The sequence below is a fragment of the Tyto alba genome, unplaced genomic scaffold, assembly GCF_018691265.1.
Source record: "Tyto alba isolate M040663 unplaced genomic scaffold, T.alba_DEE_v4.0 Super-Scaffold_41, whole genome shotgun sequence".
Lineage (NCBI taxonomy): Eukaryota > Metazoa > Chordata > Aves > Strigiformes > Tytonidae > Tyto > Tyto alba.
Window position 1 is genome coordinate 21,679,890 of NW_024881317.1, and position 28,000 is coordinate 21,707,889.

A 28,000-nucleotide genomic window follows, 5' to 3' on the forward strand; every position below is an offset into this window, starting at 1 on the left:
CGCTCCTTCCTCCAAGTAATGAGCAAAACAGCCTCCAGCTCTGGAGTGGGGAAAAGCTGATTTTCATGGAGCCGAGGAGAAATTAGGGCAGGAATGTGTCCGTGAGTCTGCCGGCGAGTCAGAGGGACGTGATAGAGGTGTGGTGGAGGCGGTTGAGGTGTGATGGAGGTGTGACAGAGAATGTGGAGGTGTGACGGTGATGATGATGGAGGTGTGACGGTGATGATGATGGAGGTGTGACGGTGATGATGGAGGTGTGACGGTGATGATGATGGAGGTGTGATGGAGGCGTGACAGAGGGGATGGAGAACATTTGGCAGCGGTGATGGAGACGTGACGAAGAACATGTGGCAGCAGCCATACAGATGTGGTGGAGGCGACGAGGGTGGCATGGAGGTGATGGGTTGGTGACCGAGGACGCGTGACGGCGGCGGTGGAGCGGTGACAGAGGTGATGGAGGTGCGGTGGGGACGTGACGGAGGCCGCGGAGGTGAGGGAGGACGCATGGCAGAGGGGTGGTGGACATGGTGGCGTTGGGACAGACACGTCGCGGTGGCCACGGGGGTTGGATAGAGACGGCGGGTTTGTGATGGCGGGGCGCGCCCGTTACACCGCGAAGGGCTCGGGGATTTGGGGTGGGACGGCTGCGGGGACAGCCCCGCCACGCCGCCTGCCCTGCGCATGCGCACGGCGGCGCTCGGCGCTGCACAGCCCGCGGCGGGTTCCCAACGCGCATGCTCCACCTCCCGCTCACCCCCCCCTCCACACCCCTCTCCCCCTCCGCGCTACCGCGCATGCGCCCCATAGAGCGCCATCTCCCCCGCTCCTCTCTATGGTCGCCCGCCGGTGGCTTGAGCGCCGCTCCCAGGCGGGGCGCGGGGCAGGAAGTGAGCGAAGCGGCGGGGAGGCGGCGGGGAGCGAGCGGCGGGCGCAGGTGAGATGGGGGGGGGGGGGGTGTTCCGCGTCTCCCAACCCCTCCTGCCGGCACCCCCACCCCTCCTCCCGTCTCCTCGCGCCCCGGGGGGTGCGGGGGGAGCGGGCCGGGGGGAGACTGGGCCCTCCCGTGAGGCCCTAGGCCCGCCCGCGGCGGCCGTGGGGAGGCTCGGGCCTGTGGCGCTAGGCCCAGCGCCTCCCCCCCCCCCCGCCTCAGCAGCGCGGGTTGGGGGCTGCGTGGAGCTGCGGGCCGGCCTCTGCCTTCCCGTGGGGCTCAGGCAGGAGGCAGTCCGCCCCGGGCCGGCCCGGGCGGGCAGGTACCCCGCACCGGCTCGTCTCTCGGCTGCAGGGCGGGAGGGCTCCGCGGCTGTTCTCCTCCTCAGTGAGCGAAGCCACCTCAGGGCCAACTCGCTTTTCAGCCAGGGAGAACGTCCACAGCGGCATCTTTCTTCTCCAACAGCAGAGCCCAGTGTGCAGAGCTATTGACTCCTCACATGCCAAGTTGTTGCTTACAAATCGTTTACGAAAGCGTTGCCTGCGCGTTTGAGTAAGCTTTGCGACTTGGCTTCCTTTTAAAACTTGCAAGAGGGTCAGGCACGTCCGTAACACACGTTTGAAATAAGAGATGTGAAGGAATGTAAAGTAGATGAGTTTTATGACAAAAACCTGGGATGTGGGACAAAATATTAGACAGGAGGTTTGATTTTCCGGATGTATGTAAACAAATAAATGTGCTTCTGTTCCTCACATGTGATAAAGTAAATAATTTGCTGCATGTGTAGTTCATTCTCTTCCAGAAGATTTGCATACAAAGTAATAGAATGAGATCCTTTGAGAAGAGGAATTTCCCTTGTTTATGTTTGTATGCAAACACAGATTATTTTTTTATCTTGGTGAAAGGAGTCTCTTATTTTTGAAAAGGATCCTTGTGAGGTGGTGATGTGTACTGAACTCTTTCCCTTGTTTTCAAAAGGAGATACAAAAAGCAGGAAAGGGAATGAAATTTTAGTTTTACTGCAGGTACTTGGGGATGTGTTGTCTGTGTTTTGAAAGTGCTTTTTATCAGCTGTCATCTTGGAATCCAGACGTTGTTATCATGGGTTAATATAAATACGCAGGAACAGGAAAGAGAGGAGGCTGTTCCTGATGAATTTACAGCTTAGTGACAAGATTTAGTGTTTGCTTCCCTTTGAAGCATCCCTTGTTTTCAGTCCCCTGAAGGTTGGGGGAAGTGAGTTTTTTCTGGTAGCATGCATGCCTCTTAGTTATTTCCAGTGTTTTTTTCCTTGCATCTATTTCCAAGAAGCTCAGCCCAGGAAGGGCTTGAAGAGAATTAAAATGACTCTCACAGAAATGTAGTTTATATATTGATGTTAATCTTCCTGAGTTATCTCCTGTGCTTTGTGCCTTTGTGTTCCTTACAGTAAATATCGTGTTCTCCCTCTTATTGTTGATTACATCATGAAAGGCAAATATATACAGTAGTCATTTTCATTTATGAGCTTGTCAGCTCTTTTGTGCTACCGTGATGCCAGTGAGCCTGTCATCTTCCCGTGTTCTTTGTCTGGAGGAAGAAATCTCACATCAAAAGATGTGCTTAGCTGCTTCAAAGTGTGTTGATACAAGTTCAGTCAAGCATCAAAACTGAGGGAATTACGTGGGACTGCACATCTAATTAAACAAAGTGCATTTTCCCCCCTGTATTCTGGTAGAACTCAATGCTGGAAAGGAGTGCAACTTTTTTCAGTTACCTGATTGTGGCAGTAATACTAACACCCCTGGCTCTGGAGAGCATGAAAACTTTTGTCCTAACTCCAGCATTAGGTTATTTTTCCTCCCCTCTGTATCTGTCTGTTCCCTTAAAGGTGTTGGTTTCCATTTGTATGTGCAGAGATCAACCTTCTCACTGCTGAGTATTCGCAGAAGCTGTTCTGCCCCAGTGTTTGTATGCCAAAATTTTAAAAAGGGAAGTGAAGATGAATTTCCTGTTTGAAATTGCAGGGTGACTATCTGCAGACTGGACTAAATATTGCTGTTGGAAGCTGTTAGTCTTGAATTCGGTTAGAAAATTATTTCTTTAATGATGGGAACGATGGTCTGCGTTACAAACAATCGTATAGGCAAAGCCCCATCCAGGGATTTACACGCTCGCTGTGGTTGTCGGTGTCTCTATGGATGTGATTTCCACCCCACAAAGAAGAGAGAAGCTGACAAAGGCAGAGCCTGGGTGGGCGCCAGGGTTCTGGGCCGGGGGATGCAGTTGATGCTGATTCAGGTTGTCACTTCCTGCATCTTGTTACGGCCAGGCCTGTGTCTCTTTACAGCAACTGTGTGCCAGAAATATGGCTACGGACTGGCTCGGGAGCATCGTGTCAATTAATTGTGGAGAAAGCTTGGGAGTCTATCAAGGACGAGTGTCTGCTGTGGATCAGGTCAGCCAGACCATTTCCCTGACGCGGCCTTTCCATAATGGGGTCAAGTGCCTCGTGCCAGAAGTCACCTTCAGGTTAGTGTCTTTTTTCCTCCTGCCTTTTTCCAGGCAAGGTCTGTGGTGGTGTGGCTATTTTGTTTTGGTTTTCCCCGGAAATGAGCTCTTTGCCTTAAATCTCCCTACTGCTACTGAGCGTCTTTGGATGAGAAGTGCCTCTCGTGTTTCTGTTAGTTTGTGTGCAGGAGGCTGTTTTCTGGCTCTGTGATTCCTGTGTTAGAAGTGGTGTAGCTCATACTTGGGAGGTTATTTGTGTGTAAGACTGTATGTGTGTGTGTATATATATATATATGTGCATTGTGTGTATACATTGTATTGTTAGGTTTTTGGGTAGCTAAGGGTGCTGCCATACTCTCTTAAAGCTTTGCCCTCGGCATGGGTACTACATGTAATTGAAGTGTGACAGAAGAGAAAGCAGAGTGGTAGATCAATTAAAATTATTGTCCCACTGCGGTGAAATTAAGTGGAATTATTAGATCCAGCTCCATCCCCTCTGTTTCTTGCCATGTTGTTTCTTCTGTGTAGGCAGGAGAAAGTTTTGAACCAAAATTCTGAATCAATGCAGCAGTATTGTAACTCAGGAGTTCTTTCCCACCAGTTCCTGGTAACATTGTGCTTAAAAAGAATAAGAGTCACTCATCACTGGACATTTTCCTGTTACCTGGCATGTTATGATAGTTAAGAGTCTGAGTCACTGATTTTTAAATCAGATTGATTCCCTGAAGTCAATACACTTTTTTTTTTTTTTTCCCCCCCTTGGATTTTGAAGACAGTGAGGAAGGACGACAACCATATTCTTCCAGGAGATGTGTGGAAGTCTGTAGCAAGCTCTTGCTACTTTTGTATCCCAGTTGGACAAAAGCTTACTAAGTTTAAAATAGGACACTCTATTTTCTGATTCATTTATTGCAATCAGGGCAAATGGAGGTCTTTGTAACCACTGCTTTGTTTTGTTTTGGCTCCTTCCCAGTGCTACATTAGTTTCCTTTATCCCTTTTCTGAGGAAATGGAAAGCACCATCCTTGTCTGAGCGTGAATTGCACTCATCTAAGGGTAGCTTTCTGTAGAAATGGATTAAAAATAATAGCCTCAAGGCTGAGATTAATTATATTATCTTGAAACTGTTAAATTAATGCAGGTTTCTGCAAAGGTCTGTGCTTGTTGCTTCCATTTTCTGCTTGACTGATTGCTGTTTGAGCTAGGAACAGAACCTTTCAAACAAAATCCAGGTGCAGTTTAGAAATACTTGAGTTGTTATTTTGAAGATTCACGTCATTTTGGTTTAATATTTTGATGTCTGTGGATATATCCTGTGTGTTTGAGTAGTAAAATCCCCTTTTTTCCTTGTTTCTGTTGATAATGGCACCAGAAAAAAAAAACACTGTAGTGTTGCACGTTTTTCTGTAGGGGTTGTTTTTTGCAAAGGTACCTTGAATGTGAAATTCCTGAATGTCTGTTTTTCTTTTCCTGTTTTTAGGGCAGGTGACATTACTGAGCTGAAAATTCTGGAGATCCCAGGGCCAGGGGACAGCAGACAATGTGGGGATCTGCAGCAGACAGAAATGGGCATCCCCGGTGTTGGATGCCAAGTGGGTCCCAGTCAGAATGGCACTGGGAAAGTGTTAAAGAAGCCCATCTCCAGCAGTGCCCCGCAGAATATCCCAAGGAGAACGGACATGAAGAATCAGGATATTATCATCTCTCCGCAGCAGCAGTGCTCCAAGAGCTACATGGATCGACATGTGGAAACATTGACTCAGTCCAAAGGCTTCCGTCGGAGACACAATTCCTGTGAGTAGCTGTGTTACCCTGCAACTTTCCTTCCTGCCTACCTGAGTAACTGCTGCAACATCTTCCCTTCTTCAGCAAGAACATTTCAAACGGTGCTGGAGACTTTTGTTTGCTTTTATACTTTTATTGCCACCTGAAGTTCTGGAGAAGAGGAAGTTAAATAGTGAGGAGGGAGGCTTCATAAGCTGTGCCTCACAGTATTACAAGTATAGATTTTCCGAATGTCTGGCACTTATCTTTAAATCTGTTACGATTTAGATGATGGTGCAATCTCATCCATAATCTTGAGTATGCAAAGAGCAACATACTGGTGTTTTCTTTACTGCAGCGTTTCTGAAAGAAGTGTGGTTGATGCCTATTTACATAAAAAGCAAGTAGTTCTTCAACAATTATTTTTTGCTCAAGTGAATATTAAAGTTTAATTAGTGGAAATATTCCCTGTCCCACCCTGTGTATTATTCTGCTTCCCCAGCATCAAATGTTAGGAAAGGTAGAGCTGAAGAGTGCCAGTTACAATGATTTCCTCATTCCTGCTATCTTTCTGTTTGAAAATTGCCCAACTGTCAGCCTCCATTTTTCCTCTAAAAGGAACTGGAAACAAATGATGATATTATAAAGCTTTTCTATTTAAAGCCTGTATAACCGTAACCTATTACAACATCACCCTACAAGTAATTACAAATGTTATTTGCCGTGTTGTTAAAAATACAAATTAACTGACTCTAATGAGGGTGATGTAAAGATACAATCGGTGCATCTCAAAGTCAAGCATCCGTTATTTTTATTTCTGTTCATAAAATCTTCAGCCAGCTCTCACGCTATGCCAAAATTGGGTATGTGTTTTTTTTTTTTTTTTCCTCAAAGGCCCCTGGGCTATGCTCCTTTCCAGATCTTCATCATGCAATTATTGAAATGTCAGTATATATCTAGCATATTTCCATGACTTAATTGTTGAAGCATCAGTACGTATCCAGCGTTTTTCCATGACTTAATTTTTTCCCCTTGCTTTTGTGTTTAGAAAAGCAACAAAACCAAGGTGGGCAAGGGCAGTTAAACATGGAGATCAAAGGCTGTATTTTTGTGGAGAAATTCCTGGACCTCTGGAAGTCTCCCTCCCCCACCAGCAGCTGTGTTATTTTTCTGAAAGGGTTGTAACTCTCTTCATTTTCACTTCTTCATTTAAATGATTACCAAATGGCGTCCATGGGAGGAGGAAAGCCAGAACGATGTGGAGGAGGAGGCGTGTGCTCCTTCGTGACCTATCTATCTTCAGGCCTGTCTGGTTTTGAGTGTTTTACTTCTGCCCGGGCCTAAACACTGCGTAGTGCTTGCTTTAGGAAGAGACCTGTGGTTCCTTTAAGGTTGATTGGTGTTTTTTTTGTTTTTTTTTTGTTTTTTTTTTAAAATTCCCTAACTCTTCCTAAATTCCAGTTAGTTGTTTGATTATGTTACTTTGAAAAAGTTTTTCTAAAAACAACCAAACTTCAACATCAGCTACCTAAATGTCTAAAATAACTTCTGCTTTGCTTTATTCTGGCTGGCTGGAATGTGTAGGAGGATTACCTCACTTAACACTGTTTTGCCAATGTCTGGTAGGTCTGGGGTAAGCAGTGTCTACTTCAAACCACTTCAACCCACAGATAGCTTGTGTTGGTTTTACATAAGCACAACAGGAGGTCAGATTTTCTTTTACAGACTTTGAAACAAATTGAGCAAGGTGTTAGATGTAGAGTATTGTTAGGTTGAATTAGAGTAAGTGAGGTAGAGAATTACAGAATTTTAGCGGGTACGTGGAGAGCAGGGCACATGATGTGTGTATCTCAGGAGGGGGATGGAAGAGGGTCTGGCTCTGTGGAGATGGTGGGTACAGGTGTCTGGGGCAGAACGGCCTGAGAAGTCATCTAGAACTTAAGTCATACAGGGTTTAGTACAGCTGAAAGTTGACCTCTTGATGCCCTTTAGCGTGCTAAGTGAGGGACAAAGTTCCCCCTTCGGAGTACTTGTGTGACGGGAATCAATAAACAACAAATACCAACACAGGTTTCACAACAATGGCTTCTGTGCCGTGCTGGCACCGGGCTCATTCATGCCAGGGCTGGCAGCAAAATCTCCCACAGGGATCTCACAGGAAGGCGGCCAGCTCACTAGAGATTTTGCGTTTGCTTGTGTGCTATACATGATAGTTTGTTTTGTTTCGTTTTTTCCTAAGAAACAAAAAAAGCGTGGGAAGTATTGTTTGTCTTCTCAGGGAGGCACTTTTCTGTGTGGTGTCAAGCTGCCAACTTGCCGTGGAGCCATGTGCTGTTCTCCTTAAGTTTCACGCGTGTGCACACACAGGGCAGAGGCGCTGGAAGTTGTGACCCAAAAGGAGTTGGACTAGAAGGTCTGGCTTTCTGTAGCTGCTTGGATCGGGCCATGGAAGCAAACGTAGCTGTGAATAGTGGCTTTCAGGCAATGGCTTGGTCTGGTATGTCGCACTAGTGCCCTGGAAGGCAGTGGACACTTCTGTTAGTCTTACCTCAGATTCTTCTGCCTGAGTTTTCCCTCCCCTTGCCCTCTTTTTAGGCTCTTCTCCTCTCGTCCCTGAACAGAATCAGCTGCCGGTCTTCTTGCCTGCCTAGATGGTGATGCTTTAAGAGGAACACCGCCTAACTTTGCTCGGAGCTCGTTGGAGGCCTCTGCCATGTTCCGTGCAACTTCTGGTACGAGGTTGTAACGCAGTCTGTGAAAAGACAGCCGGTTGTGTGGGTCAGCAGTATTTCAGACTTGGCATCCATCGTTATGGATTAGAGAGCTGCCCACCACAATGCCGGCACGTCTCGTTTTGATGAGGTATGGTCTTGGCTCCCATTCATTGTGTCTGCAGGGGAGCCTGGGGAGCTTTCCAGCCATTGTTCTCACAGCTTTTCTAGTGCAGCTTTTTATTCCGTCAGCATTTATACACTGCTCACATCAGCTGCTTCTGTCCCCTGGATCCACTGCATGGCGGTGCATCTATACCCACGTTTTGCTTTTCAGGTCAGCTGAGGGTAGCGTGGAGTTGTTTGCAGAAGAATCAGGCAATGGGTGTAAAAACTCTTGTTGGGTAACAGGAACGGGCTGAGTTGCCATAAGGCTTGACGCTGACACGAGAAGCAGGCTCGTTTTGCTACTGTGTTCAGCGTAGGCGCTGGCTTATTCATCTGAACTCGCAGAGTCCCTTGACTGTTGCTTTGACCTGGAGTTTGGGAATGTTTGGAGACCTCAGCCTGTTGTGTTGGTCTGGGTTTTCGCTTCTTGTGTGGCTGATGGCAGCAGCGCTGGATGCGATTCCCTTGTCAGTAGTGGCAGTTGCTAGCTCCGTACCAAGTTGTGTACAACTTTGGAGTGGTTTACATGTCAAATTTGGTTTGGGAACCCTTTATCTAGGGCAGTGAGTGAGAGTTGTGCATTGGTAAAAAGCTCTCCCTTTCTCAAAGCTACGCATGTAAATGACTGGTCACAGCTTGCATACTGGAATTCTCCTTGCCAGAAAGCCTTACCCTTTCTCCTAATATTGTGTTTTGTCGCTGGCAATTCTTGAATTCTGCTATCTGTCCTTCAGTGGGTTCTTGGCAAAAGGTGTATTACAGTATATTTCCATTCTCACCCAGTTGTTTGTAAAAACTCCTCCACGTCTCCAGCAGCTTGAAAATCACCGTGTCTGAAAATGAACTACTTGCTGCAGTTAGTAGTAATTTCAAATGATTATAAATAGAGAGTCTATAAATAGAGTATTGTCAGTGTGTGGTAACACTGACCACACAGCACTGTTTCTAGTTTCAGTGGCTCCGGTATGTGCAGAATAAATATTTAATGCTGGCTGTTGTACTGATACTGCTCTTTTGAAGAGGTAAGTGGCTTTGTGTCGTGGTCAGTGATTTTCATGATGCGATGAGGTTGGGGTAAGTCCAGCAGGCAGGGAAGCTGTATTGCTGTGAGACACCCATGCTATTAGCTGTCGTAACTTCATAGGTGCCTTTTAAGATGTTTTATTAAACATTAGCAGTGCTGTAGCTATAATGATATAACGGTGTTGGAGAAGAAAGGGAAAAGCGAACATCTTTCGTTAGGCCAGGTGATAAAGCTGGGGAAAGTTGATACTTCCAGTCTCTTCAGTGCTTGCTAGGGATGCTTGAGCAAAACTCTTTTTAAAGTAGTATAAGTTGAATACTCAAAGGGTTGCCATATTTAAAACAAACAAACAAAAAGACCCAAACAACAAACTGCTTGCACGAGGAAAACGATAACTGTGTGTGTGGGGAGGTTGTTTTGGGTTTGTTTTTTTGTTATGGAGAACAGTGACACTTCAAAACCTTAAAGGTTTGAGGTCTTACCTCCTGCTTTTCAAGTTGTGAAATACTGGACTCTGACTTCTCGTGCTCTTTTGTGTGGTTGTTGGACTGTGGCATAACTGGAGACTGAAGCTGCAGCAGCTTTTTGAGAGGGAGTGTTATAGGGCCTTCAGGTCTCTTGTTTAGCATTTCACTGCTTCCTTGCTGTGGGGACTGGGAAAGCTTTCTGGTTAGTCACTGAAACGGTTCTCTAGAAAAAATAGAAGGAAGAAGTAAATGGGGTAAAATCCTTGCAGAGACAATGCGTTCCTAATTGAGAATAAACCCAATTACATATCCTTAGCAAGTCATCTTTCAGCATGGTGTAAGTTAGACATAATGTTAGGTGAACAAATTCGCCAGAGTTCACAAAGTCCTTGATAAGCACCTGAGAACTCGAGGCAAGCCTGCCTGTATCTTCCAGGAAAGCATCCTCTGCTCTGTTCTGTTTTTATAGTGTTTTCTATAAAGGCTTCAAGGTAGTGCTAAGGGTGTCCTGGAGTTAGCAGCAGTATTTTAAGTTGTGTAATTGAGCTATCGAATAATTTTGCTGTAGAGAGTTCTGTTTAACTTGGCCGAAATTGGCCCATTGATCTTGAATGTGCTAGTTCCTGTCCTGATGCTGACACGGATGAAAGCTCCTGTGGAAACAACTGACGGGAGGGAGGCCCTTCTCTTTCTAGGGGAAGTGCTGCTCCTGTCGATGGAGTGGAGGATTTCACACTTTGGAAATGCGGGAAATTAGAGCACAAGTTTGTTAGGCAGCTTGTGGCTGTTCCACCAGCCTGACCCGAGGTTGCAAATAAGCCTTTCCAGGCAGGGAGGAGGGATTTGTCAAGACCGAGCTAGATTTGTCTGCACTTACAGAGGTGACAGGTAACTTTGTGGGAGGCCATAAAGGTTGTGCCTATTGCAAATCTTTTGGGGATGCTTTCTAAGTATCCTTAGATGACTTGAAATTCTTCCTGTCTTCTCTCGCTGATTGGCAATAATGTGTAAAGGCAAAAAAAATGCTGATTTTTCATTTATGGAGAACGTATATAAAGAGTGCATATCATCATGGTAACTTGGTGGCAGTTTGTTTCTGTGTTATCAAACAGATTCTGTCAATAAACTCATTTGTATAAATTACTCACAAAGGAGATTATGAGAAATATTTTAGTAGAGCAAGCAGTTTTAGTGTGATAACTCTTACTCCATCTGTTGGACACTGTAGGCGATACCTGTAATTGCTGTAATTGGTCTGAAATACTTTCTAGTAATTGCAGATTTAACAATGGGCATAACAAACAGATGAATATTGTCTGGACCTGATTTTGCATGGGTGACCTGAATAATAATGTAAGAAGTAAGCAAGTAAAGGGATATGTTGACCTTGTAATTGCATATGGTTTTGTAGCAGTCCTTGATCTCCAGCTATAAGCTGGCAATGAGAAGACTTTAATCAGTCTCACTCCCGAGAAATCAGGCTTTCACAGTTACTTGTGATGGGTAAGAAGTGTACTTAAACATGCAAGGTGATGAATAAGTAGAATAATGAAAAAGGAATAAGGGAATGGACTTTATGTTGGTACAGAAATGTGTACCTATTGATAGCAAGTGCAAGGGAAAAGAAATATTTTATATTCAAGGTTTTAAGTTTTCCCTTAAAGAACCTTAACGTGTGACTAGCCTGTTATGAAAGAAAGCACCTACATTAGTTTCTGAAATTTAGGGAAATTCCAAAGAAGGTCTTGGGTCACATGCTTGCATGAGCATGAGTCAATATAGGATGAAAACAGTCCTAGTTTATGGCTAGATTATTTTATCACTAATGTAAAACCATCTTGAATTAAATCGAGTGTGGAGAAATGCTTATTTTGCTACTGTGGTCAAGCTTGTTTTTCTAACCTTGCCAGTGGACAGTCCCTGAAAGTCTCTCTCCTGATGCTCTTGTTCTGTTTTCTGTTAGCTTATCTTGGCGTGAGTAATTCCAAAGATGAGCTCTACAGCTTCTTTGGGAAGCAAGTATCCTTTGAGTCGACGGACTGAAAGCATAAGCTCCCTTCTCTTACAAAACTTGCTGAGAAAGTGTATGAGCGAATGTGGCTTTTTCCATTTTTGACACACTTTCAACTTGCTTTTATTTTTGTTTAGGGTCATCCAGTAGCCGTCATCCAAACCAAGTGACTCCAAAGAAGAGTGGCCTGAAAAACGGGCAAATGAAGAGCAAAGATGATGAGTGCTTTGGGGATGACATTGACGAAATCCCAGACACAGATTTTGATTTTGAAGGGAACCTGGCCCTTTTTGACAAGGCAGCTGTGTTTGAAGAGATTGAAACCTATGAGAGGAGGAGTGGCACTCGTTCCCGGGGGACCCCCAGTGAGAAACCAGCTCGCTATCGGCACGACGAGAACATCTTGGAATCGGAGCCCATAGTCTACAGAAGGATTGTCGTACCCCAGAACGCTAACAAAGAATTCTGCACGGGTATGCCACGTCCCTTACTGATAAGGATGCAAACTCTGCCGCTTTGCTGGGGCACGTGTGGTGGATTGTTTTCCCCAAAGGGTGTCTATCAGCTTAATGTGGTGTGAGCAAGGGTATTCATTTACCTAAGACTGGATTTGTGCCTTGTATCTACATGCAACCTTTATTTGCAATATTTCAGAGAAAAAAAAATATTCAGTTAGGGCAACAAGGTAAGTGTTTTTGCAGTAGGGAACAAAACTGGTGGTTGGATAACAAGAATGGAACCTGAAGAGGAGCCATTTGAGTCCTTGCTTTGATTTCAGTAGCATGACGAGCCTGCGTGGACTTGATTGCTGGGTCTTGAGAGTGAGGGGTGGTCTCAGGATTCTCGTACGTGGTAGCTCATGGTAATCTGTGCTTCCTTGGTAAAAGGCAGGAAATTTCATGTGCGTCTGATACTCCTTAGGTGATAGTTAGAGATTTCTGCATGGTTTTGTGGAACTTTAAATGTAATTGGTGTAAAAAGAAACAGTTCTGGCTCTTCTATCCATAATTACAAACGTTCATTGTACAAAGGTCTTTTTATGAGGGGTCTCCCCCCCACTTACTGTCCACTGCTGCTGTCTGAAAGATCGGGCCCCAGAAAGCTGGAGGAACACAGCATTAACATGCATGTAAAGTATGCGTTCTGAGAGCGAGCTGTGTCTTTCTCTCCTTTGCTTTACCTTAGTCTTAAGTGTAAAAGGAAAGAAAAGCTTCTAGGCAGATGCTTGAGTTAAAGTGTATCATCAGGGGAAACTAGTTTAGCTCGCTGGTGCCAGCTGCTGTGCAGATGTTTTCCTGTGAGTCTGATTTTTGGTCCTTGCTGCCACTAAGTAGGCTCGTGGCTGGAGGTGAAGGTAGCAGGGTGGATCAGTCAGCTGCCTGGCTGCAGGGAGGCAGCACTCTCAAAATCGAAATGCAGAGAATCATTATTCAGGTCCTAATCCATGGCTCTGGGGAAGGGTAGAATTGTTCTCATTTGATGTTCAGTAGTATTTTTGTGGCCAACACCAGATAATGCTGCTTTCCCCCAGAGCTGCTTTTGCCTGCGAATGGATTTTACCGTAAGCAGACTTTTTATTTCTATACATACATATGCTGTCAAGTATAGCATATGTGCTTTATGCTACATTTAGGTACAAATTCCCTGTAACTTTAGTTGTGGTGTCCTGCCCTTGGTTTGCATGCTTTTTAGCACTTGCAAAATGTAGGAGTGAAGGAACTTTTGCATTCCAGGAACATTTCTTTTCCACGTTAAAGTAAAATCAAACTTCAGATCTTTCAGTGGACACACACTAAATAGCTAATATCCTGGTGGTCTGGACGTTGAGCAGAAGTGTGATCAGGTCCTTGAGCTGTCATTCTTTCTCTGCCCAGAAACTACATCTGGGGTGTGAAACACTGAAGAGAAGGAAGCTGAATTTGTAACGATTTGCTGCTTTTAGATTTTTAAACAAAGTCTTTTATTTTTTTAAATTGTTGTGCCATACAACAATGTCGTAGTTTTCCATTTGTGTCATCCATCTTCCTGTTGATCTGTTCTGCTCTTGCATGAGATGAAAAACATACTGGGTTGTATCAGAACCTGTCCAGCTTAGGGTTGTGTTTCCAAGGATACTTAAGGAAAAGTGAAAGAACAGAGTAAACGTGCAGTGAGACTTTCCTCTGAGTGCTTTGTCTTTCACAATTTTAAGACTTCCTGAAGCAGAAGTGATAGTTCAGTATTAATAGCTTTTGATGGAGCTTTTTTTCTTCTGCTTAATTTAACCTATTGCTTTTTAAATCTATGCAAGCTTTCTGTATCTCTACAGTGTCCTGTGGCAAGAAGCTCCACCAATAGCCTGTGTGCTGTGTGAATAAGCACTTCTTAATTTTCGTATGTGACTTACTTTTTTTTTTTTTTTTAAATTTACTACTTGTCTGTTCATCTTCCAGCTGGCTTGTTTGAGAGGAGACAGGGCCTCTATGTATGTCTAGTCTGAAACAAAAGCTAACCTCGTGTTAGCTGCCAATTTGAGAAGTATGGTTAATACGGTATTCTAGCACTCCAGGTCCTGGGAGGAAAACTCTGACATGCAATAAGCAGCAAGCATCAGTAAGTAAATTCAGGGGATGAAAATGAAATCGTGTTTGCTAAACACCATCGTCCTTTACTATGGAAACTCTTGGCTGCCGGTTTGCAGTGTGCTGAAGGGAGCAGCCCAGTGAAAGGACTGCTGTTTTCTTGTTTTGCTCTTGGCAAGCCTGCACGGGGAGGGTGGTAAATGACTCCCCTCTGTACTTGCAGGGTCTCGCTAGCCTCATTAGCTACTGTTGGGTGATTAGTCTCCCCTATGGAATTCTGGATTTGTTTGGAAGAAAAGCTGCCGTGTCACACAATGGGCAGGGTATTGACAACTACAGTTCCCTGTTGCCTGTCGCCAAGCAGGGCACGTTCACAGTCCTATGAATGATGATAAAAGTGTCCCAGTGCTGTGTGTCTCTAGATATTTTTCCCACAGAGGGTGACTTCCTTTGTGTTCTCTGAGGAAGTTTACTTTTCCTTAGGAAATGCTAATGGCTATCTAGCAAAAGCTCTTGTAAACAGTTGCAACTTGCCTGCTGTTTCTGGCATGCAGTCTAGCGCTTTTTGTAGCGACTCAGCCCTCTGAGGGACAGAAAGATAATCAGTGTGCTTGGAGTAATGATGGACTGTCACCGGTGGAGGGGTGTGGGGTGGTGTGGAGGGGGGGAGAAATAAAAAAATCCTCATTTTCTTGTTTAGCAACTGGAAGATCCTGAGCTGTAGGCAGCCTGCCTCTTAGTGGCTTCAAGAGCAGCAGCTGCTGAAATTAAATGAGCATGCCAGTAGCCCTGAAAGCCATGATTTTGGATATATCTATGCAGGAATTCTTTCTGCTTTTGAATTTTCCCTGCAGTGTTTTCTGGACTCCTAAGGGAAGCTCTACTTGCAAAGAGCACTTGCTAGTTAGAGGAGAAATAAGTACTTTGTAATTTTTTCACCCTAGGCCAATCTTGAAGATGATTGTCTTAAAAGGGCTCTGGCTGATACGGTGATTATTCTGGCTGCTATAATAGCACAAACAAAGCGCTGATGGTGATTGACAGTGAGCTAATATCCAGCTCTTGTCACTGTGGGAGAGGAAGAAGTCCTCGCGTGCTCTTTTATGCCATGTTTCCATGGAGCTAGGAAATAACCAGGATTGTGCAGCGGTAAAGCCAGCAAACTGCTGATGCCAGTTCTCCAAAAGACTAATCTACTGGGCTTCCAGTCTGTGTTTTTATTACTGACTAAAATAAGTTGTTTCATGTAGGATGTAAGCAAAGCTTGATGAACGCTTCGGTCCACCAGGATGCTTTCCTGAGATCTAATTTTGTGGACCCAGGCTGCCAAGTAAGTATAGTAGTGTGTGTTTTAGAAGTGAGCAGAGAATGAAGATGAGTATCTGTTCCAAACAAAAATGAAAACCTGAGGCTAATAGAGCTCACAAGGTCTTTGATCATGATTTAGCTGAGTCCATCCCTGGGATTCCACATAGGAATTGCTCACAAATGTATAGTCTTCATTCTTTTGGGCTGGTTGCTATTAATCTGTCTGATTACTGTTGCATGGTGCTTGAAAGGGGCAGCGCAAACTGTTTAACAAAAATCTGCCTCCCTGAAAAGGCTGATCCTTGTATGAAGTGTGAGCTGTCTTTTTTTTCTACTTCCAGAGCTGTCCAGCTAGAGAACTTAAATGTATGTTGGCATAGCTCTGTGTCTGTTCCTTCTCTTGGCTATCAGCACTGGAATGATCTGTGTTTGAACTGCACCGTGTTTTGGGATCAGGTCTTTTAGCAGTAACTGCAAAGCCAACGCTCTGCAGGTATGTTGGGGCTCAGAGGAATTTGCAGGAGGATGGTGTATCTTGGTTCATCATCAGTGACTCCATATAATACAATCTCAAGCATTCCACATTGTCCAAATGGTTCCGTTTTGCAGTTCATCCCTCCTTTCCTCTTCCCTTTGTTTAATCACTGCTAGCACATACCTCGTACATACGATGGGTTGCAGTTCACGGTGAATATACTGGATTAAAATCTCCCTCGCCTGGACTGCGGACATCAAATGGGACTGAAATTCTCATATGCAACACTACCTCAACTTTCTGCTTTCCCGCACAGTGTAGGGGTGCAGATGTACCCAAAGCCTGGCTTTTTGAGCAGTGGTATCTGCTGGGACAGTGTCTTTACGAGCACACTGAGATGAGTAAAGAGGAGAGGTGTATGCCACATAGGTAAGGTATGCATTTCTTTCCCTGTTGTTCTAGTAAGGCTTTTTCCAAAGCAGATTCTCTTCTGGTTAATGCTGTTAGTGTAGAAAATGTGCTGTTGCCATCTCGGTATCTCTTCTGGAAAGTCAGTGGGATTTTTCAAACTCAGCTGCTATAGAAATTGTCAAGTGAAAGCAGTTCTGTGCTCAAAAAATCAGGCTAAGTGTCAGTATTTCTCTGTGCTCCCCTTAACCAGACTTCAGGCGTGTTCTTCAAGAAACCCTTTTTCCCCACGGTAAGGAGATAGTGAAAGAAAACGTGCACTTAGAAGTAAATCAGTGCAGCAGGCAGAGATTATGTGCTGGGGTCAGACTACGAAACTAAGGCTGAGTGTGTTCTGTGAGGATGATGCTGACAGTACGGTCTTTTTTTTGTGTGCACCATGTCCTTGACTGACTTTTCTACTCTCCGTAGCTTTTAGCTCTTCAGTCTATGGATGACTGCTTTACAGAGATTGAGTGTATTGAATGTGTGAAGTGTTTCTGGGATCTCTAAGTAGAGGGCAAATTAAGTTCACTTTATCCAACCGCAGGAGAAAACAAAGTGGTCATGGGGCAAAGTCTCTTTGTCTCTCAGGCGTTTTTTTTGCTCAGCTGGAGTGAATTGTGCACTAATGCTGGGAGAGACTGACATTGGAAGGTCAGCCAGAACTCCCGCAGAATTTGTCTTAATTAAAAATAATGATTTAAAAAAAAAAAAAAAAAATCTAACCCTTAAGGTTATGGAGAAAATAATTCATGCTTGTGAGGCAAGTAACTGTTTTGCTGAGTTTGCAGGCAGATGGCTCCAGCTTTACAACCAAGACAGCAAGTAATGTCCCATCTGCCTCAGGTGGACAAGAGTTATACCCACTGCATGTAACTGCATCTTAGACCATGAGCTGTGTGGCTCTGGAACATGGAGTTATTTATTGCTAAAGGAAAGAGTGTTACATGCAGCTTTCGGGAGATCCAGTGTCTAGCTCTGTCTCATCCATCCGGCAGCTCACCTGTATTTATTTTAGCAGCTAGAGAGCTGCTGAAATAGTCAAGAGAAAAGATGGGGTTTACACACTGAGCTGCTTTAGCAGCAACCTTCTTTTTTTTCCTGCAACTGCAAAGACGGGAGGCATTTGGACATCTGACAGCAACACTGCCCCGGGCTTGTTTGCGGAAAACCCCTTATTTCCTTAACTCCTGGAGAGTGAGCTCAGTCCTTCTGCTGGTGTAGGGTTTTTTAATCCAACCAGTATGTGTGTAACATCTCATAGTGAAGCTCAAGGAGAGAACTTCATCACAGTTGTAGTGCCCACAGGACAGAGTGTGCCTCATAAACGGAGAATACTTCTTGTTTAATCAGGCTTTAGCAATACTCTGCGTGTCACAAAACTGTTTAGTCTATATCTGCTTTTTTTTTTTTCTAGGCAGCTGTAAAATACATTTATTTAATATTAAAAGGCCTGAGCTAATTTATTTTATTACCCTCATTACCAAACAATAAAGATGCACTGTCCAACCCAAACATAATTAAAGTTGGCAGGAGTTCAGTTTTGTTGCAGTAGTGCTCTTGTTTGTGGGTTTACCCGTCGCCTCCTTGATTGCTTTCTGCTAGAGTTTATTTAACTCCATCGGCCTGGTTTTGATAAGCCAGTCTGACTGGTTGGACCTTGCGTGAGTGCGAAGAAGGGAAGCTCTCTTGGCATTTAAGCCTGCTCCTGAGAGGGAGCAATTAAGACGAAGTGTAGCACTGGCATGCTAAATGCAAGTTCATCTCGTGCCTCTGCTGCCTCCCAGTGACCCCCTTTGCGTTAACCCACCGGGCACTGACTTGCGTCTAGTTGATGATAAATGTGAGTTTACTAAGGCTGGTGATCTGGGGGAAGTGATTGAGGGCAAGATGCAAATGGTTACAGAGAAGACGTTGGTGACAGTCATACTAAATTGGGTAGCTACAGAGTATAGATCAGCTGTTTCACCCTTCTGGTTTGGGCAGCTGGTGCAAAATTTAAGCAGGGCATTCGGGGTCCTGCAGTGCAGAAGGAGCAGAAGTACAGTTTGGGAGCCCCCTGTTTCAGGTTAGCAGAGGATGCGTCCCGTCAAGCTGTTTGGAGAGATCCTGACCTCAGGTCACTCATTCCAAGTCCTCCCTCAAGCTTGAAAAACAAGACCTGATGAAGTAGCAAAACTATGAATGGGAACGAGGCAGAGCTGAGCCTTGCGTGACTCTGGAGGCTAAGAGGGTGTGTGAACACAGGGCAGGTGTGTGACTACTGTGATGGGTTTAGGATTATTAGTGGCTTATGACTCCAAATGTTCACTGGCTGCTATCAGGAGTCTGAAATGACTTTGATAATGTGCACGCTTGCATGTGTGCTGCATGTAATGAAAGACTATTAGCAGAGGTAGCTTAATCGGCAGTTAACATGCAAGGTCAAGTGTTTGAACACGTTTGGGCCATCTGTATCTGCAGAGCGCTAGCCGGTAAATTCAGAAGTGAAGGCCAGAAGGATTCAGCAGGATCTACTCCACAACATTTTACTGTTACCTTGCAGGAATACCTCGGATTTGACTCTGAAAACCTCAAGATGTGCGAAAACTGCCGTTTCCGCCGTAGCTTGACTTAGTGGTTTGTGACTGGGGCACCCTGGGGGAATATGGCGGTACAAATAATTCCTCGCAATTAAAATACACGCTGCTTTTCTCATTTGAATGTGGCACTTGCTTGTTACAACTGGTTCTGGTTATGGTTTTTTTTTTGTCTGCGAAACGGCCAGAGCCCACGAGTAGCTGTTAGGTTTCCTCTCCGAGCGGATGTGTATGCTGTGGCTGTTCCCCTTCGAGCCCGTATCACTGCGGAGCATTTTCACTGGGCCGTGTCATGTTCCCACGACTCCTTCCCGTTAACGCCGGCGGTCCGAGCCCCACCGTGCTGCTTGGTGCTGGGCTGCCACGGGCACCGGGGGGGTGGGGGGGCTGCCATGGCCCTGAGTTCAGCGGCGGAGCGGCTGGCGGGAGCGTGGGGGTGAGCCAGGGCTGCTGGCCGTTGAACGGCGCAGAAGCAGAACGTGCTGATGGAAGGACCGAGTTCACCCTTTGGCCTGACGTGTGGCGTCGTGCTTGAGCTATAGCAGGCATCTGTCTGAGTCCTGGACCTTTTTGAGCCACATGCCCGACGCCTGCGCCTCATCTGCCTGTCCCAGAGTAGGAACAAACAGTAAATTCACAGAGCTCTTGCTCAGCCGCGCTCTGCTGGGATTGCTTGTTTAGCTCGGAGCAGCGCTTATGGGTGAGGTGAACCGAAGGAGCTGAGAGCTTTTCTTGCTGGCAGCTGTGCTCCGGCTATGTGGCTGTCCCATATGGGGAGGGAATTAAGCTGGGAGACAGTTAAGGACATCCAGGCCTTGCAGGAGGATGTTTCAAGGGAAGAATAGCGTGTATTTTCTGATTCTAAGTGTGAACCCTCAAACACAGGGCGAAGGGGCTTGGATATCAGAATCTTTCTAGCTTTCCTCCAAAATAAAGGGGCTGGTTTCTGTGGCTGAAGGTGTTCAGGGATATCTGGCTGGCTGTTGCAGCAGTTTTCTCACCTGTCACGTTTTGCACTTCTCTCTCCATACACCATAAGTAATTATTTTCAGTTTCCTTGTCCTCCACTATTCAACGCACCGCCAAAAAATTGCTGTGGCTCCCCTCAGAGCGAGCTGCCTTTTGGTGGCAAGAAACCCTCTGTATTTATTTCCAGGAGAGTTTACAGATGTTACTGCAGGGTTTGTTTCTGTGAAGTCAGTGTCAGCTTGGCCTGCTTGGAGGAGGAAAGTACAAAGTATCAGCCAGAACAGTTATTCAGGTTTGTGTTTCTCTTACCTGCTGATTCCAGGCAAGCTTGCTGTAGAAGGGAGCGTAAAGGATTGTATCGCTGCCTGCTGCAGGCGTTGTTCTCAGCACTTAACAAAACCTCTCTTGTTTGTTTTTCCCTTGATCCACATGCTGGAGCGTTTCCTGGCTCCCAAACCAGGCTGTCAAAAATGTCTGAGAAGTATTTTTTTCCATCAGGCTTTATTCTTTCAGCTGCCTCGTTCCCCTGCTGCTTCGGTGTGTCACGATTCAGCTTTTGGCCTTTCTGGCACGCCACAGCTCAGGTGGTGGGGACACCTACCTAGTAAACGTGGGACGTCTTGTTTTGCTGTGATACGTTTTTAGGGGCTGGAAGTTTGGGGCTGGTCACTACCGATACCAGGAAGCATAATGCATCCAAGATTTTTCTGGTGGGAAATCTGGTTCACAGCTTCCCTTCTGGCTTTCACGGTGATTAGGAACGCTTAGATGTGTTTGGGCATGGGTGTGGGTTAAAGCATTGGTGGCTCAGAGACGGGCTCAGTCTGTGTGTTGCTAAAATTGCCAGCTGCCTGCTGAATTTTTGTGGAAATATCTTATTTCAAGCCCAGCAGTTGTGTTTAGCTATGTCTGCTTCACTCAGAGTACGCTGACTGATGGACTAGTTTGGATTCATTTGCCGGTCTTGGAAGGAGCCTGGATTACCAGGTGAAGCTTGGTAACAGCTAACAAGCCTTTTCCCTGATATTATTTCTAAGTGCTGTTATGTAAAACCTTGTCAGTCTGCAGCATTCTGGAAGAGTCTCTGATTGTACCTGTTTCTGTGTTCCTCCCTCCCCTTTCTTTGAACCCTAGACTCTGGGCTGGTCGTTCCAAGCGTGTCTTACGAGCTTCACAAAAAGCTGCTCTCGGTTGCTGAGAAGCACGGGCTGACTCTGGAGCGGAGGCTGGAGATGACGGGAGTGTGCGCGAGTCAGATGGCCCTGAGCCTCCTTGGGGGACCCAACAGGTAAAGCTGTTCCCTTCCACGCTGCTGTGGGTTCGCTCCCTCTAAGCCGAGCCCAGGGTACCTTGTTCTGCTGAGTGGGATGAGGTGAAAGAGGCTCCGAGGTTGCCTTTGAGGTCAGCGTTGTGTGGACGCCTGCGGCCGCTTGCGCTCGTCCCTCGGTGGTCCTGCACCTGCAGGCAGCTCTTGCCTCTCTGCCTTCCTTGCCTCTGAAAGAAAAAAACTTCATCCCGGTGCCGTGCAGACCTGTGTTATAACTCGTGTGTCAGCCTGCTTCTGCATAATCAGGAAAACAAGTGTGAGGCTCAGACTCCTGACACGGGAGGAAGACTTACAGTAGGTTTCTGTGTTCACACCGCTTTTTCCCTGCCTCTAGTCCCTTTAGGAAAGGGCTGGCTGAACATGCTGTTTTGGATGAATGACTTAAGGGCTTCTTTTTGGCTCCTGTGTCCCAGAGGGACAAGTGTCTGTGTCTCTTGAGTCAAAGACAAACCAGACAGAGCTGGAATTTTTCTCTCCACTTGGAATTTTTTCAGGGAACTGAGCTTTGCAGCTGAGCCCAAGGCAAATTAAACCACTGCAGAGTATGTAGTGAGCCAGTCCTTTCTGCAAATGAATAAACCTTTCCCTTGTTGTTCTGATGCACTACAATGTAACGACAGCAATAAAACCAAAACTCGGCTTATGAAACCAAAGTGCTGCTTAGCTTTTTGCAATGCTATACTAACTTTCAGGCAGCTACAACTAAACTAAGAATATCCTGCTCCTTTGGAGGGCCCAGCTGGCTGGCAGGTTTGGAGTGCACTCACTGCTCTTTGCATAAATACATGTGCTGACTCCTTTGAAGAGGTCTGCGCTGTGCCTGCACTTACCATAGTTGTTGATGTGGGCAGACAATTGCATGCGTGTTTTTATGTTGTTGATAGCTGCTCCAAATTGCTTGCTCTTGAAATGGAAGGTAAGCCTTAAGCCTACATCTGTTTATTTGCTAGTACTTTACCTGATCATTTGGTTGAGAGCAGTAAGTGATGACATACCAGGCAGCACTGACCCTATCAGCTGAAAATCCTTCTGTAAGCCACCCTTGATGGCTTGCAGGCCATTTAAATAGATCAACTCTATTTTGTAGTTGATGAGGCTTAGCGAGTAGAAATTATTTTTCTTCTTTTTTTAACTATGGCTCTGCTGACGGAGTAACTCACCTCATATTTTTTAAGGTTGTATAGTTAGCTTGCTTCAAAAAGCAGAGGGGCAGAGAAGAAAAGCCTCCTAAAAGTGAAATTGCACCAGACTCAGGATTGCTATGTGAGCAGTGAAAATGCCCTGTGCTTTACAAGCACAGCTCAGCTTCACGATGAACCCGGATAGACTGGGACCTCGTGCTCTCTGCTGCGGGTGTGAGGAAGTCTGGAAGGGAACCTGCAAGCAGAGCAGCTCTGTAGTGTCAGCACTACAAAAGGATGTGGGTTCCTTTTTCCGAGGCAACGGAAGATTTGCAAAACGCCTGTCAATTTGCATTTTACTGATTTGTTTTTTAAATGTTTGTTTTTTTTTTTTTTTCTTCTTCTATATATTCCCCCCCCCCTCCCCTCTTGCAGAAAAAAGGTACGGGATTCTTGGGTTTATTAACAATCCCCTCCTGTCTGTGTTTAGGCTGAACCCGAAGAACGTGCATCAGCGGCCCACGGTAGCCCTGCTGTGCGGCCCCCACGTGAAGGGGGCCCAGGGCATCAGCTGCGGACGGCACCTCTCCAACCACGACGTCCACGTCATCCTTTTCTTACCCAACTTTGTCAAGATGCTGGAGTCCATCACCAACGAGCTGAACCTTTTCAGCAAGACCCAAGGCCAGCAGGTGTCCAGCGTCAAAGGTGAGCAAGCGAGGAGCCCGGCCGCCCTCGCAGAGACCCGTGTCGCTGGGCTCCCCGGGGCCTGCCCAGTCTGGTGGCACCATCTAGTGGCACCGGCACAGGCCAGTGGCCGCGCGGGGGGCTGGCGGGACGGCGGAGGCTCGAGAGGTTCAACAGTGGTGCAGTTGTGCTGGGGACAGATGTTTTCCTGGACGGGCAAATACGGAAGAGCGGCTGTGTGGGTCTGAGTCAGACCAGCCACTCTCTTAAGATAAAGGCCTTCCTTGTTCAGCATATCGAAACTGGAAGGAAACGAGCATCCAACTGCTGCTTCCATCCAAGCAGACGGCGTCGCTGAACTAGTCCCGGCAGCTGTCAAAATTCAGATCTTAGTGTGCCCTAGAAAAACCTGCTGCCTCATCTTCTGTGGGAGCGCTGGCTTCTGTTTGTCACTTCACCAGCCCAGTTTTCAAACGCGGTTCATTTAAACTTCTTGGGAGAAAGAGCGCCGGGGATCAGGGCGCCGCACACCGTTTCGTGCTTTGGCGGGGTGAAGGGGGGCTGTGCTGTGCTGGCTGAGCTACTTGCCCGTTGCAAAATCTGTGATAATCTTTTGTACCAAGGTCTCTGTGGTCAGTCAGGTAAGGGGAGGCGTGGTGCGGAGCAGGTGAGTGCAGTGAGACCGGGGCAGGCAGGGCTGCAGCACACAAACTGCCTTTCCATTGCAGGGGCGGTTGGTGTGTTCCAGAAAAATAGCTGCTTTTTCAGCCTGTGGAATAGAAAATGGTCCTTTTTTTTATACTAGAGAGGGCACAGCACTGCTTCCCTGGGCTGCCTGGACCGGTGAGCCAGCTCAGCGGCGGCACCCGGGGCTGCTCGAGTGCTGGCCACGTGATGAGATTTTGTACCTGAGAGGCTGTGAGTGTTCTCCAGAGTGCTAAAGAGCTTTTAAATATCGGTGTCGGTGTCTTTTGCGGAAGGAGAGCGATAGCAACAGGTAAGGCCAAACTGTGTGCAGTGAGACTGGGGGTGCTGGAGGCACAAATGAATGAATCTGCTGGCAGTGCAAGGAGGGAAGGCACCGAGCCTTAGCTCCTCAGCGCTCAACGGTGTTTGTGTTTCTTTCAGATCTCCCAGATACCCCTGTTGACCTAGTGATCAACTGCCTAGATTGTCATGAAAATGCCTTTTTGAGAGATCAGCCTTGGTACAAAGCAGTTGTGGACTGGGCCAACCAGAACCGGGCACCCGTCCTCAGCATAGACCCTCCGATCAGCGAAATGGAGCAGGGCATCGACGCCAAATGGTCGCTGGCCTTGGGCCTGCCCCTGCCCCTGGGCGAGAGGGCAGGGCGCGTGTACCTCTGTGACATTGGCATTCCCCAGAAGGTCTTTCAGGAAGTGGGAATAAACTACCACTCACCCTTTGGCTGCAAATTCGTCATCCCCCTGCACTCCACTTAGAGCCCGCCCAGCCACACGGCTCTGAAGTGAGAGAAGAGAGAAGGAGGAGGTCTGACAAATAAGCTGTCCAGTGTGGATCCTGACTAGTAAACTCGTGACGCCTTAAGGATGTGAAGTTCTGGAGAGGTTTCCTTCCAGAAGAAATGTTGTGTATTTAAAAAAAAAAAAAAAAAAAAAAAAAAAAAGAAAAAAAAGAAGAATCATCCTAAAATGAAACAAAAAAAAAAAAAAAGGAGGAAGCGAATGTTCCTGCAAAGCTCTTTTCATTCTCTCGTGCCATTGTATGGAGGAACACGCAGGAAGATGGTGCCTGTCCCCGGCGAAGGTGGCCGCTGTTGCCCAGGCCCGGCCGGGAGGCTGTTCAACGAGGGGGTGTACATGGAGGTGGTGCAAGTGGTGGGTGGTTTGGAGATTTGAGGTGTCTTTCTGTCCTGCCGGGTGGATAGACCCAGCAAGGGCGTCCCGGCGGGAGCAGCGCCCCTCGATTGTGTAGAAATACTTTCTGTTGCAGTTGTACCGGGAGGGAGGATTTGGTTTCGTTCTGTTGTTCTTTTGACTCCCCGCTTCCCTGTTTTATGTTCCTGAAAGCAGTTGTAGCTCGCTCTCCCTCCTGGACCCTCCAGCCCCTCGAGGAGAGCGTTCCCTCTTCAGAAAGCTTGTGTCAAGAGCCAGAAGCTCTCAGGTCACACGTTCTGGGAACACTGATGTCCTCAGCTAAGCCTTACTTGCTTATGTACTCTGTTGGCTTTTCATTTGTTCACTTAGTGGGTGAAGCCCAGGTCTGTGAGAGTGAGATGTATTTTGGAAAAGAACTTTTCCAGGATAGTCGTGCATTTGTTTTTGTCGGGGTTTTTGGTTTTGTTGTTTTGTTTTGGTTTTTTTTTTTTTTTTTTCCTCCTTTTTGGCACAGGAAGTGCTGGATCAGGGGAAGCGTAGCGAAGCAGGGCGGTGTCACTCGGAGTTAGCTGCGTGGTGTATGGTGCAGGTGACGTTTGGGTAGGTTCCCCCAGTGCTTCCAGCATCCCACACTTGGTGTGGTTTGGGAAGTAGGTGGTGGATCCTTTCCTTCCCTTTGGGCTTGAAGCCTGTGTACAGGGTGGGCTTCTCTGTGCTTGTCCGCGTGCCGGGAACCAGCTTGAGGAAGGACTTGGGCCCTCGGCTCCCGCGGTCCTGTTCGCCGGCAGGAGATGGCGTGGTGAGAGCTGCTGCCCCCCCGGAGGGGTACAGCCGGGGGTTTTTGTGTGAATTACCGGGGGGGATCTGCCCCGGGTTGCTCTGCTCACTGCTCTTGTGCTGCGCTCGCTTCCCACGCGCTGCCAGGAGGCGTCGGGTTGTCTTTTCCTGCGTTCGTTTTGTTGGTCCGATGGAGCCTTGGTGCCGCGTCTAGAGCAGAGCCAAGCTGAGGGAAGCCGGGGTGCTGGCTCTCGGCGTGCTCTCCGCAAGCTTTGTGCCCGGTAGCTGAGCCAGGGAAGCGCTGGAGTGGTGCGGGAGGTGCTGTAAGGGCGAGCTGTTCTCTCAGAGGAACGGGGCAAGACGCAAGGCACAGGCCCGGCGCTCGGCTCCTTGCTTGCTCCCGCTGCCGCGAGTGTGGGCAGTGCTTGAAGCTCTGCTGCTCTTCTGGGACCTCACCCAGAGCTCCTGCAGGTACCTAAACCTTGCACAGACCCTGCTCCGGCACCTGGGAGAGCCGCAGAGCTCCAAAGGGTGCCTTTTCTGGCTCCCTTCTGAGGCTGAAGCGCGGGGACGCGTGGGAATGGTCACCCGCTGCCGTAGCTGCTCCGTCACGGCGCTCGGCTGAGCCGCAAACCTATCGACCCGCTTGTGCTCCCAGGGCTGAGGATTCTACAGATCAGGCACTCGCCTTTCCCGTTCATCTGCTTAGAACAAAGACCAAGCGTATCGGAGGAGGAGGGAAGAGACTTCCCTGCTGGAAAAGAAGCAGTTGAGTAATTAATATTGCCCGGAAGCGTGGTGTGACAGGGCAAAGAGCCGGCCAGGAGGCTGGTGAGCACTGGGCTCACCCCCCGCCCCTGCCAAGCCGCCGGCCCCTTGCCGTTATCTACCTCAGCAGGACGCGGGGCTCTGCCCCTGGCGCTGTCCGGGCCCCCGGCTCCCCTGAGCTGCTTTCCCCGCCGAGGGCTGGACGACTGACACACGGAGGGGCTGGGCTGGGCTGGGGGGGCTTGGCCAGGGCCGCGGCGGGTGTCGCTCTGCCCTCGAGAGGTTCCTCTCCCGGAGAAAGGGCAAAGCCGAAGCGCCCCTTCCCCGGGTGAACTGTGTTTCAGGTGGAACTGGAGTGGCGACGAAGAAGCTGGGGCTCTGACTCGGCCGCGCTGGGAAGGGATGGCAGCGGGGCTGGGGGGTTAAAATCCGCGCGCGAGGCGTCCCGCTGCCTTTCTTTGGGTGTTTCAGCTTCACCTGATCGTGGGCCAGGCAGAGGAGCAGCGGTTGGGTTAAAAAGGTGGACAGCTGTCCTTGGGTTGTTGCTGTAGTAGTGTTAGCTTTAGTCCCCTTCTTTTCACTTTCCTTGCTCAAGACATTCTCCAAGAGAGCTTGCTGTTTCAATCTCTGCTTTCCTTGAACCAGGCTGCAGCCTTTCCTTGCCTCTTCTGGGTTTGGCTATTAAACTGCAGTTTGTACGCACCGAGCAGTACCAGTGTAGAAATACTCAAGGTTTCATCACGGGGTCCTTTTCTGCCTCTATGCTGCCGTGCCACTGGCAGAAGTTCCGTGCCCTGAAGGGCACTGAGCCACACGAAGATGTTTTTGCAGGGATCAGGTCTGCGCTTGCTGCCACCCGGCTCCTGGAAGCGCTACGGCCCCGTGCAGTGCCAGCTGCGCAGCAGTAAGGATCCCCATGTTGAAGCAAAAAAAAAAAAAAAAAAAAATTGTGAGCAGCATTGCCCAGCAGGAGGGTAGAAACCCTCACGTAAGGAAAGGGATTCCCAATCCCCACCAGTGCAGGGCGTTCAGGGCCCAGCAGGCAGCTTTGGGCTGTGTTTGGCCCCGTTAAGCATTACAGTGTACTCACTTTTTCTGGAGATGAGAGTAGATTTGAATATTTGGCTGTACTTTCCCTCAGCTATGAAGTTTTACTAGAGGAAGTACTGGCCTCGCCCACCTGAAATGCATCTTTTGTGCAGGTGTGAACTCTTCTGGAGCGCTCAGACCCAGAAAGGGACCTGGGTCCCTTCTTGTCCCCTTTCCCCCCATGTTGCCAGAGTTAATTCAAAGATTGGAACACTTTTTTTTTTTTTTTTTTTTTTTTTAAGCTGTGTTTGAGATGATTAGATAGTTTCTACCCACAACCTTAACCGCCGTTGTAGGAACTGCCCCCGAGTGCTGCTCTCTGGTCACTAACATGTGAAGATCACTGCACTATGTCACTGCTTGATATTCCATTCGTGACCTAATATTTGTAACGACTAATTCCTGCTGATACTGGGGGGGGGGGGGGAATGCCCTGAAATAAAGTGCAACTATTCATGTGTGCTATT

General features: G+C 47.4%; 1 protein-coding gene across 1 annotated transcript; it reads left to right on the forward strand.

The window, feature by feature from the left end:
- The first annotated feature begins 863 nt into the window (after window positions 1-863).
- Window positions 864-27,998, forward strand: EDC3 (enhancer of mRNA decapping 3). Its single transcript, XM_042803824.1, has 7 exons — window positions 864-934; window positions 3,258-3,439; window positions 4,899-5,212; window positions 11,701-12,036; window positions 21,040-21,193; window positions 22,844-23,061; window positions 24,169-27,998. The coding sequence occupies exons 2-7, from the start codon at window positions 3,276-3,278 to the stop codon at window positions 24,501-24,503; spliced, it is 1,521 nt and encodes a 506-aa protein (XP_042659758.1). The 5' UTR covers window positions 864-934; window positions 3,258-3,275; the 3' UTR covers window positions 24,504-27,998.
- The last annotated feature ends 2 nt before the right edge of the window (window positions 27,999-28,000 follow it).

Coding starts and splice junctions, on each gene's coding strand:
- EDC3 (XM_042803824.1), top strand. CDS start 3,276: ATGGCTACGGACTGGCTCGGGAGCATCGTGTCAATTAATTGTGGAGAA. Junction 12,037..21,039: donor TAACAAAGAATTCTGCACGG/GTATGCCACGTC, acceptor TTTGAACCCTAG/ACTCTGGGCTGGTCGTTCCA. Junction 23,062..24,168: donor GCAGGTGTCCAGCGTCAAAG/GTGAGCAAGCGA, acceptor TGTTTCTTTCAG/ATCTCCCAGATACCCCTGTT.